The 19347-nt window shown below is 39.4% G+C and overlaps 1 protein-coding gene across 2 annotated transcripts in view; it reads left to right on the plus strand.

The window, feature by feature from the left end:
* Positions 1 to 4766: 4766 nt before the first annotated feature.
* Positions 4767 to 19347, plus strand: part of LIMS1 (LIM zinc finger domain containing 1) — a gene marked incomplete at both ends in the record, with an annotated part of 151834 nt that continues 137253 nt past the window's right edge. For both annotated transcript variants that reach the window (XM_084234719.1, XM_084234718.1), the window contains one exon: positions 4767 to 4798. In XM_084234719.1, the coding sequence (XP_084090845.1) occupies positions 4767 to 4798 (32 nt within the window). The remainder of the gene's footprint in view (positions 4799 to 19347) is intronic.

A 19347-nucleotide genomic window follows, 5' to 3' on the forward strand; every position in this document is an offset into this window, starting at 1 on the left:
AGGTTTATTCCAAGTATTTGTTTTTGTTCATTTGTTTGTTTAATTTATATTAGGGATGGTTTTCTTGAATTCTCCTTCAGACTTATGGTTTGTGTATATAGGAAGACTACTGATTTTTGTTTGTTGATTTTGTATCCTTTTACTTTACTAAACTGGTTGATTATTTTAATTAGTTTTTCTGTGGAGTTTTTAGGGTTCTCTGTATATTATCATATCATCTGAAAATAGTGATAGTTTTACTTCTTCTTTTCCTATTTGGATTCCTTCTATGTCTTTCTCTTGTCTTATTGCTCTGGCTAGTACTCCAGTATTATATTGAAGAGCATCACCACTGCTTTTCAATATAATACTGGAAGTCCTAGCTAGAGCAATTAGGCAAGAGAAAGACATACATGGAATACAAATTGGGAAAAAAGTAAAGTTCTCATTATTTGCAGATGATGTGGTAATATATGGTGAGAACCCTTAAAAATCCACAGAAAAATAAGTATAACAATAAACCAGATCAGTATAATGGCAGGTTACAAAATCATTACACAAAAATAAGTTGTTTTCCTACATGCAAACAATCAGCCTGAAGAAGAGAAGAAGAAGAAATTAAGAAAACCATCCTATTTACAATCATATCAAAAAAAAAATTAAATGCCTGGGAATAAACCTAACAAAGAAGGTGAAGAAACTATAAAAGTAAAAGTATAGAAGATTGTTAAAGGAAATAGAAGATAAAAATACATGGAAAAATAGTCCCTGCCCATGGATTGGAATAATTAAATTATCAAAATGACCATCCTACCCAAAGAAATTTACAGATTACATTTCAATAGAAATTGCAATGGAAATCTTGAAAGAAATAGAAAAAATACTGCTGACATTCATGTGGTATCACAGAAGACCTGAATAACAAAATCTCTCCTGTAAAAAGGGGGAGGATGGGAGTATTACAAGACCAGATGTCAAACTATACTACAAAGCAATAATAATAAAAACAGCTTGGTATTGGAACAAAAACAGACACTCAGATCAATGGAATTGAATTTAAAGTCCCAAAATAAATTACACATAGATGGTCAATTAATTTATGACAAAGTAGCAAAGTATATATACAGTGGAACAGGACAGTGTCTTCATTAAACGCTGCTGGGTAATTCAGATTGCCACCTACAAAAGAAACTCGATCACTATTTCATACCATAAACAAAAGTCAATTCAAAAAGGATAAATGTCTTGGATGTAAGACTTGAAACCATACAATATATAGAAGAAAATAGAGGCAAAATACTTCCAGGCATAACTTTCAGAAACATCTTTGAGGATATGTCTCCAAAAGCAAAGAAAACAAAGGAGAATATAAATAACTGAGACTACATCAAACTAAAAAGCTTCTGTGCAGCAAAAGAGAGAGTAACCAGAATGAAGAGATAGCCTACAAATGGGAGAAACTATTTGCACACCATAAATTTGACAAGGGAATGCAATCAAAGATCTACAAAGAGCTCATATAACTTGACAAAAACAAATCAAACAACCTAATTAAAAATTGGGCAGAAGAGCTAAAAAGACACTTCTTCAATGAAGAAATGCAAATTTCCAATAGGCATATGAAAATATGTTCATCATCACTTATAAGGGAAATGTAAATCAAAACCTCAATGAGATACCACATCACACCTGTGAGTTATGGCCTGTATTAAAAAAAAAAAAAAAAAACAGAATCAACAAGTGCTGGCAAGGATATGGAGAAAAAGGAATCCTCTTACACTGCTGATTAAAATGTAAAATTCTGCTTTGGAAAGCTGTGTTAAAATGTTAAAATGTTAAAATGTTAAAAGAATAAAATTGTATCTGCCATATGACCCAGCTATTCCACAACTAGAAATCTACCCAAAGGACACAAAACAATAATTCAAAAGGAAATTTGCACTTCTATGTTTACTACAGCACTATTTACAATAGCCAAGATACAGAAATAACTCATGCTCCAAAACAGATGAATGAGGGGAGGGAAGGGGGATGATAGGGAGGGGGGAGGTGGAGGAGGTACAGGGCGACCTCTCCTGTAGTGCCTGCTGCTCCCCTCAGCAGTGTGTTTCCGTCCATCTGCCTGTTCTGCTTCCTGCTCTGTCTCTGGTGAATCCTCTCACCCTTCCCGCACCTCTGGTCTACACCCCAGCTCTTACATGCATTAATAAATAAATCTTTCAAAAAATAAATAAAACAATACACTGTAATAGAAGTTATGTGAATGTTGTCTGTACTGAGGATAGGAGGGATTACTCTCTGTAAAATAATATACATACCATTCATTGCTGATCTAGTCAACCATTTCTTGTGGTTGTGATACAGTGGAATGTAAATTACCAAGAGATATAGTGAAGTCAGACTGGATTTTAATGAAACTTCACTGATTTCATGGTGTATGGGAGTGTTCATGTATAACTCAAAGGAGTAAAGATTTAGGAATATTTATAAAAGCTAAGTCCTCCTTCACCTTGCAACATCTTAAGCACTACATTCCTAGTCCTGGCCTCTTTCTTACAAACATGAGAAGCAATGGGCATTCTCAAGGGGACTAGGTAGGCGCCTTAGAAAGCTACTCTTGACACCCTGGTCCCATGATTGGAATTATGAAGCAATGACTCTTCTGTCAGCAATGTAAGGTCACTTAGGGCTCAGAGAATTCTGTCTTGACCCCAACAATGTTGCTCAAAGTCATATATCCTATTCCTTCTCCCTATGACCAACATCATATATGACATGAATATCAATTCCTGTCACTGCTGTGACAGGAATTCCACAGAGGAAACATGTAATGTGAAGAATGACAATGTTATTTTAAGAAGACAATCATTTTCAAAGATCAGAATGAACGCAGACTATCAACTGAAAGCTGATACTGGTAAATAAAAGGCAAATTAAGGTGAGTAAAAGTGGGAAAGAAATGAAGCTTGCAGGCCTGTTATGAGTGCTCATTGAGAAAATCATATGTGTACCCATATAGCTAGGTAGCATGTGCCAATTCCTTTGGAATATCCTACTTTTTAAGCTGTCCCAAATCTATTTTTTAATAATTAGGATTAAGTGCAGAATGATATAGTCATTCTGAAGAGCAATCTGCAAAATCTAGAAAAAATAATACCACTGTACATTATGACCCAATTCTCCCACTTCTGGGAATTCCATTCTAGAGCAGCATGTATACCAGGAAGAGAATACACACCTAAGCATAATTTCAAGGAGCTGGAGGGAGTCAACCTTTAGGGGAATGTGAAGGTGCATTTTACTGTGAGGTGAGGTCATTAGTGCTCAAGTGTAGAACGTAAGTATAGGGATTGTCACTTAAACAAAGGGTACAGTGGAAAAGCAAGGAAGAAAACGAGATCTATTCTTTTTTCCCTCTTAAGCCTCTGTATATAGATTGTGTATTTTTCTCAGAGTTGTTCTGATTCCTTTTATAAGGAATTTAGACCTTTTTTTGGTCATACATCTTATAAATATTTTTCTCGGTTGCTATTTGCCATATTTGTTTGCTCTGCAGAAATTTAAGATTTCTATTTGGGCACATTTATCAATCTTTAATTTTATGACTTTGGGAGCTTATATTCTGTTTGAAAAGTTTCTTTCCACTCCAACCTTAATTTTTTTTCTCACAGTTTTTTAATGTTATTTTTAAAAACATAAATATCTGGTGTTAATTTATTTTGATATAAAGATGTCCAAGGCATCCAGTGTTTTTACACATATATCTAGCATGGTTGAAGATCGATTTAGAAAGTATGTATAGTTACAAAATCAGTTACCCCAGACGAGGTCATTTATGTCCAAGATTAATAACTTCATTAAATCTTGCAGATAGGAGGTTTTGGTAGAGGGGATGGGGCAAAAGAATGAGGACCGAAAGGAAACGGTGTAGAAACAGGACTGAATGTTTCAAAGGAAGGTTGTCTTCCTATAAAAGCAGTGAAAATCCTAGGGAGCAGCCCATTATGTGCCAGGCTTGCAGTACAGGACCTCTGGGGTGCCCAGTATAGACAAGGACCCCTTCCCGGAAGCCTGGTGAGCTAGACACCCCCTTCTCACAGTCTCCTCAGCATCTCACCAGGCTCTTGGGCGCACCTTGGGGCGCGCAACACCTTGGTCCCAAAGACCTCTGCTAGAGCTACACGGTCCAGCTGGAGGCTTAAAATGCGGTCACCCCGGAGGCAGCAAGCCCCGGGCTACCGGGTAACCTCTGGGACCCCGCCCGGCCTTCGTACACGCCTCTCAGGCCAGGCTCGGGGCGCGCGCCGCGGGCGGGCAAGGCGGTGTCGACTGGGCGTGCGCGCGGAGCGGGTTGGCGACCCCGGCTGGGGCGGGCCGGCGGGGAGGGTAGGTCCGACAAGGGTGGGCGGCGCCGCGGTCAGACCGGCGGCCGGGCGGTGCTGGGGTCGGGACGACGTGGGTCGAGACCGGCCGGGGGCGGGTCCGTGCCGGGGGCGGGGCCCAGGCCAGGCGGCCCGGAGGGGGCGGGGCCTGAGGCCGGGGGCGGGCTCGCCGGCGCCTCGCGTCCCCGGCCCCGCGTTCCCCGCCCGGCCTCCTCCCGGCGCGCGCCCCCGCGCGGCCAGCCCGCCCCTCTGCCGGCTCTGGGCGGGAGGCGGCCACCTCCCCGCCCCTGCCCGCCTTCCCTTCCTGCGCGTGGCCCGCCCGCCTGGCCGCAGAGGCGACGGAGGACGTGGTTGCCGCGGCGCGGGCAGCGGAGGTGCTGAGGGCCGGTGGCCGACGGCGCGGAGATGCTGGGCGTGGCGGCAGGAATGACCAACAGGTAAGGCCGGACCCGGCCGCCACTCTCCACCCGCCACGTCGGCGCGGACTCGCCCTCGGCCTGCTCCTCCCGGGCCCGGCCGTGGGCGGGCGGCCTGCGCTCCCGGGCGCTTCCGGCCGCCCCGAGCCGAGGCGTGCGGGCGTCCCGGGACGGGACGGCGTCCGGCTGGGCGACCCGCGCCGGGAGGGCCCCGCGCCGAGGCCTCGCGGCCGGGCTGCTGCGGGGCGGTGGTTTCGGGGTGTCGTCGACGTGTCCTGTGCGCTGAGGGCGCTGTGCGGCGGCCACTCGCTCCCTGTGGCAGAGCGCGGGACCAGCCAGTGTTTCCTTAGTGAATAATTTAAATCCTGCCAGCCGGGGTACACTGTGGGCAAGCGCTTCTCGGACGTCATGGTCTTAGCACCCGTTTTAAAGCTAGAAAAGAAATTCTGCTTATGATGGTTCTACCTACAGATACTTTATTAAAAATGAAAACTGAGACTGAAAAATATTTTTTAATTAGCAGTATAAACAGTAAGTCCATGATAAGTTAACGTACATCACATATTTTAATGAAAATATTTTCCAATATAGAAAAATTAGTGCAACGAGTGGCATTTTTACAGTTTGCAGACCTTTCCAATGTTTGCCATGATACTACATTGAAGGCGGCTGGATTTTTCTAGCTGCTTTGCTTTTAGTCTATTGTGATACATTTTGATTTAACTGTATGAACAAAAGTTGGTGTTAGGTAGTTGGAAAGGGAGGAATATTTTAATAGATTTTTCAAATAATTGTGGGTATATTTTGTTATTGCACCAAAACTAGCTAAGTGGTAGTACTTAAAGATTGCTTTGGGTGTGAAATCTGAAGTCCTACCTTACCAATGAATTTTTCGCACTGTTGCATAGAATTTATTGGCTTTAGTTGCTGAAGAGAGAAACTGTACATCTGAAACCTATGCACTGTTGTATGCTAATGTTACTGCAACAACAAAAAAAATTTCATTGGTCTTTCTTGCAGTTTAAATGGACTTATTTCTCATTGTAATATCACATGTTTATCACTTGGAAAATATCGGTTCAATAATGCTGAAACATTTTACTTATACAAGATCACTAAATAACATTTGTTATTATCACCATTGATTTCATACCTCTCATTAGTTTCAAAAGTCTTCTATTTTTGTGAAGCTGTGATATTCAAAGTGGTGGCTATAAGTTTTCCAAAATTCTCATTTTCAGTTGAAACTTGATTTTATCGCTGGCAGGATTCTGTTGTCAATGGTTTTCCTCAAAGTGATAGGTTCACTTTGTTTAAAGAAATGTCTGCCAAATACAGGCCTAAAAAACAGTTTGTCAGTTATTCTGTCCAGTAAAAATGGTGTGTCATAAAAAAAGTATTTAATTCAGCTCTTTACTCAGTGATACGTGCTCTTCCTCCAGGCAGTCATCTTAACACCCACACTGGTATGCAGCAGAAGTGCTTTATGCATACCTTCCTACTCATCACAAGTAACAGAAAGGTCAGAATCAAGCTTTAATAATAATTTGTACTGTTTCTAGGACATTTTTTCTTTTTTTAAAGATTATTGAATATTAAGTCATACAAACTTTTAGATATGTAAAATATAAAGAATAATGATACAGTGGATAGACAGTATAACTAAGGATTACAACAGTTTGCTTTTAAGATGCTTGAACCCCTTCCTCATCTAGTGTCCCTTCTTGATCCCATCTCCTTCCATTCTCTGAATTTTCCATTAACAATCCCCTACCTTTTTTTTTTTTTAACTTTCATATGTCACATGAGCATTTGTGTGCTCATCGTCACCATAACCTTACATTTTGCAGAACTGAAAGTCTATGCTTATTAAACAACTTCCCACCACTGGTAACCCATGTTCCATTTTCTGTCTCTGATTTTGACTTTCAGGTATCTCATGTTAGTGAAATCACCCAGTATTTGTTTTTTGTGTATGTGACTTATTTTATTAGCATAATTCCTCAAGGTTCACCTATGTTGAATCATGTCAGAATTTCTTTTTTAAAATTGACTGATATTCCATTATAGTTATAGACAATTTGTTTTGTTTATTCATTCATCCCTTTGATGGACACTTTGGTTGCTTCATGGTTTTGTTGTGAAATGATGCTGCTATAAACACAGATGTACACTTTTTAATAGAAGTTTTATTGAGTTAATTGTCGATTGCCACACAGTTATAGGAACTAATACAGAGAGATCTGGTGTATCTTTTACCCACTTTCCCCCATTGGTAACATTTTGTAAAACCATAGTATATTATTACTCATGCCTAATTGGAGACAAACAGTAATATCTAAGGTATCAAGAGTAATATTTGGGTTTCTCAATTTTACTTATACTCATTTGCATGTATATTCCATATGTGTAATTTTAGCTGAGCTGTTAAGTAAATGGATCTATCTCCACAGTCAAGATAGAACAGTTAGTTCTGTCATCACAAGGTCCCTCATAACCACTTGCACTATCATGTTTTCCTACTCTTCCTTATATCCTGGAAACCACTCATCTGTTCAACAGTTCTAAAATGTTGTCACCCCCAAAATGTTATTTAAGTGCAAACATACAGTATATAACCTTAAGAATCGACTTTTTAAAAATTCAGCTTAATTCCCTGGAGATTCATCCTTGATGTTACATGCATCATCATGCATCATTATTTGTTTGTGTTTATTGCTGAGTAGTATGCCATGGTATAGGTGTTTGACAGTTTATTTGTTCACCTGTTGAAGGACATTTGGGCTGTTTCTAGTTTTTGGCTGTTTAAGAATAAAGCTGCTAAGAACATCTTTAGACAGGTTTGTTGTTTTTTTTTAAGATTGATTGATTGATTGATTGATTGATTGATTGATTTATACAAGAACCAGGGTACAGGCCAGATGCACAGGAGGGTGAGGGGATTCACCAGACACAGAGCAGGGAGCAGAACAGGCAGACTGATGAAATACACTGCTGAGGGGAGCGGCAGGCGTGACAGGAGAGGTCTGCTGGGCCATGTGGGACCCTCGCCGGCTGGCCAGGATCAAACCCGGAGCTTCAGAGGCTGCGGACAGCTTCACAGTGCGGTACTCAACCGCCTGCACCACCAGGGGAGGCCCTATGGACAGGTTTTTATGTAAATATACTTTTACCTTTCTCTGGGATAAATGTCCAAAAGTGCAACTGTCAGTCGTATAGTAATGCCATGTTCACCTTTTTTTTTCTTTAAAGATTTATTTTATTTATTTATGTATACAAGAACTAGGGTCTAGGCAACAGGTATAGAGGATGAGAGGATTCACCAGAGACAGAATGGGGAGCAGAGCAGGCAGATTGACTGAAATACACTGCTGAGGGGAGCAGCCAGCCAGTCAGGAAAGGTCTGTTGCACCATGTGGGTCAGCTCCCTGGCTGGGGATCCCGGGATCCAACTCATGATGCAGTGGCTGGACACAGCTTGATAGTGCAGAGACTTTAACCCTTGTGCCACCAGCTCATGTTCTTCTTTTTAGAAATTGATGGACTTTTCTGGGAGTGGTTGTATCTTTTTCATCAAGGACACCTAAAAGAGAAATTGGCTTTTTTTTTTCCCTGCAGGTATACCGAAGTGAAGAACTTGATTATACTACCACTACCTTTATTAGTGCTAAGAGACCAGCAGTTGTACCCACTATTACTTATGCACTGTTAGTGAAACTGTCAACATAGTGCAAATGGCTACAGTAGCTTCTTAAGAATGTTTAAACATTATTTGAAAGTAGTTTTGATTTCCCAGGCCTCTTGAAACTGCCTTGGAGACACACTCCTCTTTCCCAGCATTTCAGGGCCACAACTTGAGAACCACTGTTAATGAAAAAGTCCTAAACGATGATGGAAGCTGCAGCTATACCTGTGCTTTCTAGTTTGAGGAGCTTTAATAACTTATTATTAACTTAAAAAACTTCATAACTAAGATTTGAAGAATACAGTGGAAAAAGCAACTTTCCCTGACACAATGGACCAGTATTGTGAAGAGTGAAAATGTCACAGCCATGAATATCTTCATAAAACTTCAGTGCTCTGTGCCTGTATGTATGCTGAGAAAATTGAGCTCTTTGTTTTTATTTATTTATTTTTAATTATTATTATTTATTTATACAAGCACTGGGTACAGTCAGAAGCACAGGAGGGCGAGAGAATTCACCAGAGCCAGAGCAGGGAGCAGAGCAGGCAGAAGGACCGAAGTACACTGCTGAGGGGAGCAGCGGGCGGCAGGAGAGGTCTGCGCGCCATGCGGGACCCTTGTCCTCGGCCGGGGAGCAGCTGGGGATGGAAACGGCGCTGCAAAGGCTGCGGGCAGCTTCGCAACCCAGGGCTCAACCGGGGAGGCCCATGAGCTCTTTGTTTTTAATGAAAAGTAAGCAGAAGAGGAAAAAGCCTTCAGTGCTGATTATCCTGTGCCCTGTAGACTTACTGCTAACTATCAAGATTGTGCTGTCTTGATTTTTTAAAAATTATCCCCATACTTTTCCTTTTTGGTAACCCCTGTAGCCATCTCCTGGAGTGCTCTTCTGATTGTGAGCACAGTGAGTGAACTTTCCTATCCTCCAAGAGAAGGCTTTCCTGACCCTCCTCTGGGTCAGAGAAACTTGAACGGTTACATCAAGAACAGCTTTACTGTCTCTTCTTTCAATAATGTTGTGTTTATTTTCAGATATTCACTTAACTAAATCTCAGTACAGATTATATTCTTAGCTGGCATTGTCCTTAAATAGAAGGAAAAACTTCTCAAACCATTTGTCAACTTTCCATTTCTTGTAATTATGCTTAGAGTCTTAGGCTGTGGTATCCCACCCACAGGAATACCATTCTCATTACATGCTGGGCTGTTGCCACATTGTCATCCCAAAACTTTCATTATAAGGTGTTTGAGGTGTAAGAGCTGTATTACCCTCTGCCACATACTTTGCTTTCCGGAGCTTTGGGGATTTTATTCCCCTTACACCGATGATGTCATCTCTTCTTTTTTTCTAACCTCACCAGACATTTCCACACATGAACTTAATGGAAAGGATCAGCATTTTCCTACTTTTTTTTTTTTTTTTAATGTTAGAGCTTATTTTGGATTTTGATGAGCCCACCATGACATTTAAGGTAGGAGCTGGGAAACTACAGTTAAATCACATCTGAATAGTGTGTTTTATGTGTGTTAGCACACCTAGAACTGTGGAGCCTTGCTAAGATGTCTGGCAAGATAAAGTCTAAAACATTTTTACGTACATTCTATTTGTATAAAAATGAGATTATAGTTATACTATCTTGCAGTTGCCTTTTTTTGCATTAGAAAATTGTAGTAAAAAATATATAACAGTTTTTTGCATATGTTGTCATTACATAAATCACATTGTTGTCTGAATATTACCACTGCCCACCTCCAGAACTTTTTCATCATCCCAAGCTTAAATACTATGCCCATGAAACAGTAACTCCCTATTTATGGATGTTGCTTTTTAAACTTAATACATTATTTTGGAGATTATCCTGTATCACACATCTGGATTTAGAATTTGTTTTTTAACCTTATTTTTAATGGCTGCATAGTATTTCACAGTGTATGTATGATTGATCACCTGTCCTTAATGGATAGATAATAGCAATCCTTACTGGACATTGGGATTCTGTTTTTTTGTTATTGCAGACACTTTGAACATCTGCCAGTGTTTTCTGTGGAAGATCCCTGCGTGTAGAATGGGTTTGTGCATGGTTGATTGGGCCCATGTTCTAATTCCTGCTCTGTCTCTTCATGACTCATGACTTTGCCCAGATAATCTCTTTAAAGCTCAGTTTCTTAATTTATAAATTAATACCATCTACCCCAGAGAGTGTGAAAATTAAATATGATGGCAAGTATCAACATTTGAAAGGATCCAATTGAAATTAATAATTGTTGCCTTTGGGGAAGTTTAGGAATCTAGAAATTTTAGGATTCCAGAATAAGGGAATTTTTTCATTGCATGTCTTTGTAGTTTTTTGGTTTTTTAACCATGTGCATGTAATAATTATAAAAGATTTAACATCATGTTGGGAACTTTTTAGATGCTCATTTAATGATAACTGTAATTGATGTTCTTGTTGAATTTATTATTTCCTTTCTTATTTCTTTCTTAATGACTTTATTTTCACCCTGGTCCTGATTAGCTTTCCGATGATCATAACAGATTTAAGACTGGGAAGACTTTATAGAGAATACTAAAAAAGAAACCCATATGCATATTAAACAGTGAGGTGGAACAAATAATTTTTTGTGTGTTCCTGTTTTTCATTAAATGTTTATGAAGTGCAGATCTTTCTTTTTAAAAGGATTATGGGATATGGTAGTATTTTTATGGTATGTGCTTTATCCATTAGCATGAACTCAAAATACAATTACAGTAATGTGAAGATCTAAGAAATTTGTTAGACATTAAAAAAAGACTTCATATGTGGAAAGTTTACTAAACTTTAATTTTTTAAAGATTTATTTACTTATTTGTGCATAGAAGAACTGGAGTGTAGACCAGAGGTGCAGGGGATGAGAGGATTCACCAGAACAGAATGGAGAGCAGAACAGGTGGCTCTACTGAAATACACTGCTAAGGGGAACAATGGCAAGATAGGAGAGGTCTGCTGCATCATATGTGGTTTAGCTCTCTGGTGGGGGATCGAACTCAGGCCACAGCTGTGATAGCACTGAGACTTAACCCCTATGCCAACAGGAAGTCCCCCTACTAAACTGTTCATAGATCAGGAGTTACTTAGAGAGGAAAATGGTTTATGCTAGGCCATAGAGGGAGTTAACACAGACTTTGGAGAGGTAACAGGGTCTCCTCTATTGTAACATACTAGTTGGCTTTATTATTTCATTCAAATAAAATTGTTATAGTTTATTACATATTTTTCATCTTTCATTCTATATTGTAAATGCCTTGAGAGGTGAGATTTTACATCTGAGCCCCATCGTAGTAATTCTGGAGGTATCTGAAGAAATTATTAATGTTGCCTCCAAATTATCCCATTATAAGCATCATCTATGCCACTCTCCAGAGTTTTTCTTTTATATGTTGTTTTCTTGGGAATGGCCTATTCCTAAGCACATGTGCTGGTGGTTATAATTCTTTCTCCCAGAGACCTGGGTTCTCACTCAACGGTGTATACACTAGCCCTGCATGGCACAGTCTAAGAGATCTTCCTGTGAACTGGCTTCCTTACTGATACACAAGTGACAAATATCACCAACTGCTTAGATTATAAGTTATTTCTCACTGGGAAATGTAGTGGTTGTGTTTTGTTTTGATTTGTGGTTTTTGTTTTTTTTTTAAATTTTTAGAACTGGATACATTGCTATCCTACATAGAGTCCATCTTGTTGATACAGTTAGGAGGAGAGGGAGAATGGACACTGGGTGGGCAGTTGTTTCCTCTGCCACAGTTGGTTGTCCCTCCTCCTCAGTGCAGTAGATTTAACAGCTTTTTTAATATGCAAAAGTACAGTGTAAATGTAACTGAGGAGATTGAAAAGGTTACTAAAACATGGTCTCTTGAGAATCTTTTTTCACTGTTTTGTCATTTATCTTGGTTCCAGATTTTCCTAAGGCACCACTTAGATCCTATCACTCCTCTTTTTAAAATGGCGTTAAGACTTCTTACTGCCTATCAAAGTCAAAATTTAATGCTATTTTTTTATCTGACCTTAGCCCTTCTTCAGCCTTCATACTCTGTTCCCTTAGTTTTTGTTTCATTAAATTAACCCACTTGTCACCTTCAGAAAACATCTGGTGCTTTCCCATCTCAGTGCCATCGCTCACACTTGTCTTGCACTAGCCATCTTCTGTGTTGTCTACTCAGCAGTTGGGGCAAAATTATGACTTTTCCCACAAAATAATGCATTCTTGAAAGATTTATTGTGTCCCATTGTGTGCTGGGGAATTAGAGATTCAGATATTGTGTCTTTTCCCAAAGAATTTGACTTAAAAGGTTTTTTTTGATAAATTTCTATTTTGTATTATGGCCATCCATCTGTCTCCCTGTCTGGTCTTTTCTGTCAAACTGTAATCTCTGAGAATAAAGGGATGTCTAAATCAAATTTTTAAGTTGTCCGAAGAAAAACAAACTGGATTTCAAAATACTTTATTTCTCCTTCACACTGGGTCTGTTTAGTGCTTATGGCATTGTTTGAATAGACTCACAAAACCTTGAGTAAGTAAGTAAGCCTTCATTTTTGGTTTAACTTAACTATGCAGCGTTATCAGCCTACTAGTGGCAGAGACCCAGTATCCACAGAGTCTTGGAAAGAAATTCAAATGATGTTTCCTTATCCCTGTTTTGATTATTTCATTTCACTGCCAGGCCACTCTTGAAACTTTCTTAGTAATAACCATCTTTTATTAATTACCTGCTTTGACACAAGTACTTTATAGATGTTAAACATTTATGTAACAGATTTATCCTTCGCAGCCACACCATAAAGTCAGGGTTTTATGCCCCCTTTACAGATGAGAAAACTGAGCTCCCGAGGTTAAGAATTCACCAAGTGACAGAGCTCAAGTTCACACTGAAGTGCCCTGCAGAACCTCCTGTCCCTTCAGTGCATGTCTCTGTGAAGAAGAGACTGCTCCCTACTCCTTTTCCTAGGTTTCAAGGCTTTATCTCTGCATGCCCAATCAGCACACCCAGTTTTAATTCCTACTGCTCTTTCTTTAGCTTATATCATCTTTTCACAGCTCCATCTGAACTTGGCTTTTCCTTTGGTGTGAGTTGGGGGGGAGCATGTAATTACACTTTAGCAAGGGATTGCACATTATCTTGTAGCTATTCGTGTGCAAATATATAAGTTAAAAGTCTTAACTAAAGACTTTAACTTAAAGGAGGATTTCATCTGTTAACAGTTATTGTAGATGTATTGTTATTTATTTAAGACATGAGAACCACTCAGATGATTATTGAGCTCAGGAGGTAGAGATGTCAGTCATAGTGGTGTTCAACCAGAGGCCTGACTTATTTGAAATGTTTTGGAGGAAATTCATGAAATCAAGTAGAGCAGTGTTTTTAAAACATAGGCTGCTGACCACTCAGCATGGGGTCCATAGGAGATGTACAGATTGTTTAGCCTCATCTCATACTTCTTGGAGGAGAAATGTCATGAAGTCTATACTTTTTAAATTTTCTTTATGGGGATTTAAGATACATACAAAAATAGGGAGGATATTATATCTTATATGCTACCATTCACCAATAATTATTGACTGATGGTAAATATTTGAGGGCCAGTCTTTCATTACTCCTCTCTTCCCTATATCATAAAGATTTTAATATGTGGCCTTAAGAGTTAAGAACTTTTCAAACATAACTATATCATTTTCATACCTTAAAAAGATTGCCAGTAAGTACTTTGATGGCATCAACTACCCAGTTTTCCATTATCTCAGACACCCATTTGACTTCATAATTTTTCTAAATTGAAGCTGAGATAAGGTCCACACATTTTGATAGTTTCATGTCAAATACTTTGATAAGTATTTTAGTTTCTTTTACCATATGGGCACATCTTTCATTCCTTCCCTCCTTCCATCTTGTGATTATTACTTTTTTGGTTGAGGAAACAGGGTTTCTGTTTGAACAATTTCTCAAAGTCTGGATTTCGCAGATTGCATCCTCAGGGTAGGTTTTAACATATTTTCTTTCCTATATAGCCTGCAAATTGGTAGTTGGATCTAACAAAAGCTGGTCTCCAATTTCTTGGCCTCAGGACCATTTTATAAAATCATTGACGAACCTGATGTGTTTATTATATTTTATGTCATATATATTCTGGAAAACTCCACTGTATACGTGTGAGATGAGAAGGAAAAGGCAAAACCATTGTAGTATTGTTACAAAAATAGTTTTGGTTTCTAAATCTTCTTGGAAAATGCTCTAAAAGTCTGATAAAATTCAGGTCTAATCCCCATACCTCCCTAGCCCAGCGAGATAGATGGTGCTGGATTCTTCTGTAGGGAAGTAAATAATTCTGGTTGTGTCTTTTTTTGTGATATTAGCAGCTGTGGAAGATCAGTGCCCTAGATCACTGGTGGAAAACTTTTCTCTAAAGGGCCAGATAGTAAATATTTTTAGCTCAGGGGGCCATACAGTCTCTCACAGCTGCTCAACTCTGCTGTTGCAGTGTGAAAGCAGCCACAGACAGTAGTAAGTAAATGAGAATGATTGTGTTCCAGTAACATTTTAGCATAGACACTAAATTTGAACTTCTTGTAATTTTCATTTCACAAAATACTATACTTTTGAGTTATTCCTTAGTATTTAAAATACAAGACAGATCAGATGTACATTTTCCTATTCCTCTAAGTACAACTAAAAATACTGAATATTATATATAAAACAAACTTAAGAGTTGATAAATGTTGAGGGAAGAGAAATACTGACTTGGGACCATGGTGAGGAGGTTAGTGAGGTCTCAGGATTTTCTTTTTTGCTTTTTCACTGCCAGGCTACTTATAAAACTTTCTTAGTAATAATCATCATTTATTAATTGATGGAGACTTGGAGCTGAAAAGACTGGCAATCTGGAAATGCCAGGATGTATGCACATTTAAAAAAAAAAAAGCAAAACCCATAATAAAGACTTCTGTAGCCAAAGGACCAAGAAAGATACAGTCTAACAAGACAAAATGTGTAGACCTAAATACTCTGCTTCAGCCAAACATCCAGCAAAAACTGACACAAACCCTTCTCTAGAGGACTCTTGCAGAGGCAAAGTAGAGAGCCTACACTTGTACTTCCAACAGGCTACAACTAGCTTTCCAATGCCCCTGTTGGATGGCATCAGGGAAACCTAAGTAGGGAGCCAACAGTTTCTTTTCAACCACTTGTAATTACTGCCCCCATTATCACAGGGTCAGAGGAGATGATGTAAGGAACCAGAATTCCTATACTAACCCATCATTTATGAGTAGTTCCCCTCCTGGATGTCACTAGATAGGGAACCTTGACTTCTGCATCTATCTGGCAGTAATGAGGGAGCTCCCCTGCCAGAGAGATATCAGAAAAAGCCTGTTAAAACATTAAGATAAAATAAAATTCTGTCTTATAATGTCATTTGAATGTTTACATTTCATTAGAAAGTCATTTGTCTCATATCAAGAACCAGGAAGATCAAAGTGAGTGGGAAAAAGCAATGAATAGATACCACCACCAAGATAACAGAAAAAATGTTAGAATCACCTTACAAAGATTTTAGAGTAGTCATAAAAATGCTTTAGTGAAAACCTGTTAAGCTATTTGAAACAAATGAAATAGAAAACCTTTGCAAAGAAATACTAGCTATAAAGAAGACCTGAGTGGATATTCTGCAGCTGAAAAATACAGTAACCAAAATAAAAAGCTCTGTGAATAAGCTCACAGTGGATGGGATCAACTGTAGGAATGGGACAAAGAATCAGTGAACTGCAAGAAAAAAATAATAGAAATTATCCAGTATAAACAATAGAAAGAAAATAGCCTACTGGGGAGAAAAAGAACAAAACCTCAGGGACCTAACTTAGAGCCAACATTTGTATCATTAGAATCCCAAAAGAAAAGGAGAAAGAGGTTGGGGTAAAAATGTTCTAGAGAAACTAATGGCTGCACATAGCCTCCAGTTGGCAAGAAACAGAAGTCTGCATATTTGAGAAGCTGCACAAACCACAAACAGGATAAATCCAAAGGAATTTGGGGTAAGACACATCACAGTTACATTTCTGAAAACCAAAGACATAAAAAATGTGTGAAAGCAGCCAGAGAAAAATTACCTTATTTAAAATGACACATTATGGAATGTATTTTGAATAAAAACTTTTTTTAAAATCAGAAGTTATGGCAGAAGGAAGTGGCAAAATATTTTTATTATTAATGTTCTTAATGAAGTACCATTATTTTACATCTGGTTAATTTTTTCACAGTATATTCTTCCTTCCAGTGAGGTCACCATAGTTCTCCCACCACGAAAGCACTCATAATTATCCACTAGAGTCCATTGTACTCTCTCCTTTCCCATCCCCATATAGTCAGCTTCAGATCTGTGGTCAGCATGCAAGTGTTGACTTTATAAAGTTTGTGTTTGATTTCTCAATATTCCACATTAGAGTGAAACCATCCAGTATTTATCTTTCTTTTTTATTCTGATGTATTTTGCTTAGCATAATCCCTTCCATTTCCTTTGATGTTGCTGCAAATGGCTGAGTTTCTTCTTTGATTGCTGAATAGTATTCCACTTTTTTTTTTAGATTTATTTATTTTTATACAAGAGCTGGGGTACAGGCCAGAGGCGTGGGAGGGTGAGAGGATTCACCAGAGACAGAGCAGGGAGCAGAACAGGCAGACTACTGAAACGCGCTGCTGAGGGGAGCAGCAGGCGCGACAGGAGAGGTCTGCCGTACCATGTGGGAATCTCCCTGGCCAGCTGGGATTTGAACCCGTGCTGCAGAGGCTGTAGACAGCTTCACAGCACTGAGCTCAACCCGCTGCGCCACTGGGGAGGCCCTATACCATATCTTCTTGATCCACTCATCTGTTCTGGAGTAAACAAGTTGGCTTGTTAGCGTATCTTGTCTTCTATTTGTAAATAGTTCTATTATAAACATAGGAGTGCAGGTTTCCTTTCAAATTAATGTTCTTGGGGGCCTCCCTGGTGGCGCAGGGGATTAAGATGCATCACTGTGAAGCTGTCCACAGCCACTGCAGCACAAGTTCGATTCCCCGCCAGGGAGTTAACCCACATGGCACAGCAGGCCTCTCCTGTCTCCTCTGCTGCTCCCCTCAGCAGTGTATTTCAGTAGATCTGCCTGTTCTCCCCACTCTGTCTCTGGTGAATCCTCTCACCCCAGCACCTCTGGCCTGTACCCCATTTCTTGTATGCATAAATAAATAAATCTTTTAAAAAAAAAGTGTTTTTGTATTCTTTGGGTAGATAACTAAGAGTGGTATTGCTGAGTCATGGGTAGAGCCATTTTTAGTCATTTGAGGAATTGCCACTCTTCTTTCCATAGGGGTTGGACTGGTTACTTTCCCACTAATAGTGTAAGAGGCTTCCTTTTTCTCCATATGCTGGCCAGCACTTGTTTCTGGTTTTGGGGGGTTTTATTTGATAGGCCATTCTCACAGGTGTGAGGTGACATCTCATTGTGGTTTTGATTTGCATTTCCCTGGTGGTTAGTGATGATGAAATTTTTCATATGCCTGTTGGCCATCCATATATCTCCTTTGCAAAAGCACCTATTTAACTCTTCTGCACATTTTTTTATTTTTGTTGTTGTTGTTGTTGTTATTGTTGTTGAGTTGTATGAGCTCTTTGTAGATCTTCCATTTCAATCCCTTGTCAGATGTGTGGTGTGCAAATATTTTCTCCCTTTCAGTTGGGTGTCTCTTCGATTCAGTTACTGTCTCTTTTGCTGTGCAGAAACTTTTTAGTTAGATATAGTCCTTGTTTATATTCTGCTTTGTTTTCCTTGCTGCTGGAGATAAAAATGCAAAGATCTTTCAGAAGTTTATGCTATGGCGTATTTTACCCATGTTTTCTTCCATGTATTTTATGGTTTCAAATCTTACATTCAAGTCTTTTTTCCACTTTGAGTTCATTTTTGTGTGTGGTGTGAGATGGTGATCTAGTTTCATTCTTTTGCATGTGGCAGTCCAATTTTCCCATCATGGCTTATTGAAGAGGCCTTCCTTGTTACAGTGTATGTACTTTGCTACTTGTCATGTATTAGTTATCCATAAATATGTGGTACTTTTTCTGGGCTCTCAATTCTATTCCATTGATATGTCTGTTTTTGTTCTATTACTATGCAGTTATGATTATTATGGCTTTATAGTATAGTTTCAAATCTGAGAGTTTGAGGCTTCCATTTTTTCTCTTTTAAGTCAAAGAACTTTGACTATTTAGGATCTTTTGTGATTCCATATGGAATTCGGTACTACTTTCTTTGAAGAATGCCATTGGGATTTTTTTTTGGGATTGCATTGTCTCAGTAAATTGCTTTGGGTAGGATGTCCATTCTGATGATGTTATTTCTTCTGATCCATGTGCAGGAAATATCTTTGCATTTCTTTGTGTCTTCTGTTTCTTTTAACAATGTTCTGTATGTTTTCTTTTTTAGGGGTTTTCACCTTCTTTGTTTGATTTATTCCCAAGTATTTAAATTTTCTTGGTGAGATTGTAAATGGGCTGGCTTTCTTAATTTCTTTTTCTAGTTCATTATTTGTATATAAGAAGGCAACTGAGGGCCTTCCTAGTAGCGCAGCGGTTGAGCACTGGGTTGCGAAGCTGCTCGCAGCCTCTGCAGCACCAGTTCGATCCCCGGCTGCTCCCCGGCCACAGGACGAGGGTCCCACATGGCGTGCAGACCATGGCGTGCAGACCTCTCCTGCCGCCCGCTGCTCCCCTCAGCAGTGTACTTCGGTCCTTCTGCCTGCTCTGCTCCCGCTCTGGCTCTGGTGAATTCTCTCACCCTCCTGCGCTTCTGACTGTACCCAGTGCTTGTATAAATAAACAAACAAACA

This window comes from Talpa europaea (assembly GCF_964194135.1).
Source record: "Talpa europaea genome assembly, chromosome: 6".
NCBI lineage: Eukaryota > Metazoa > Chordata > Mammalia > Eulipotyphla > Talpidae > Talpa > Talpa europaea.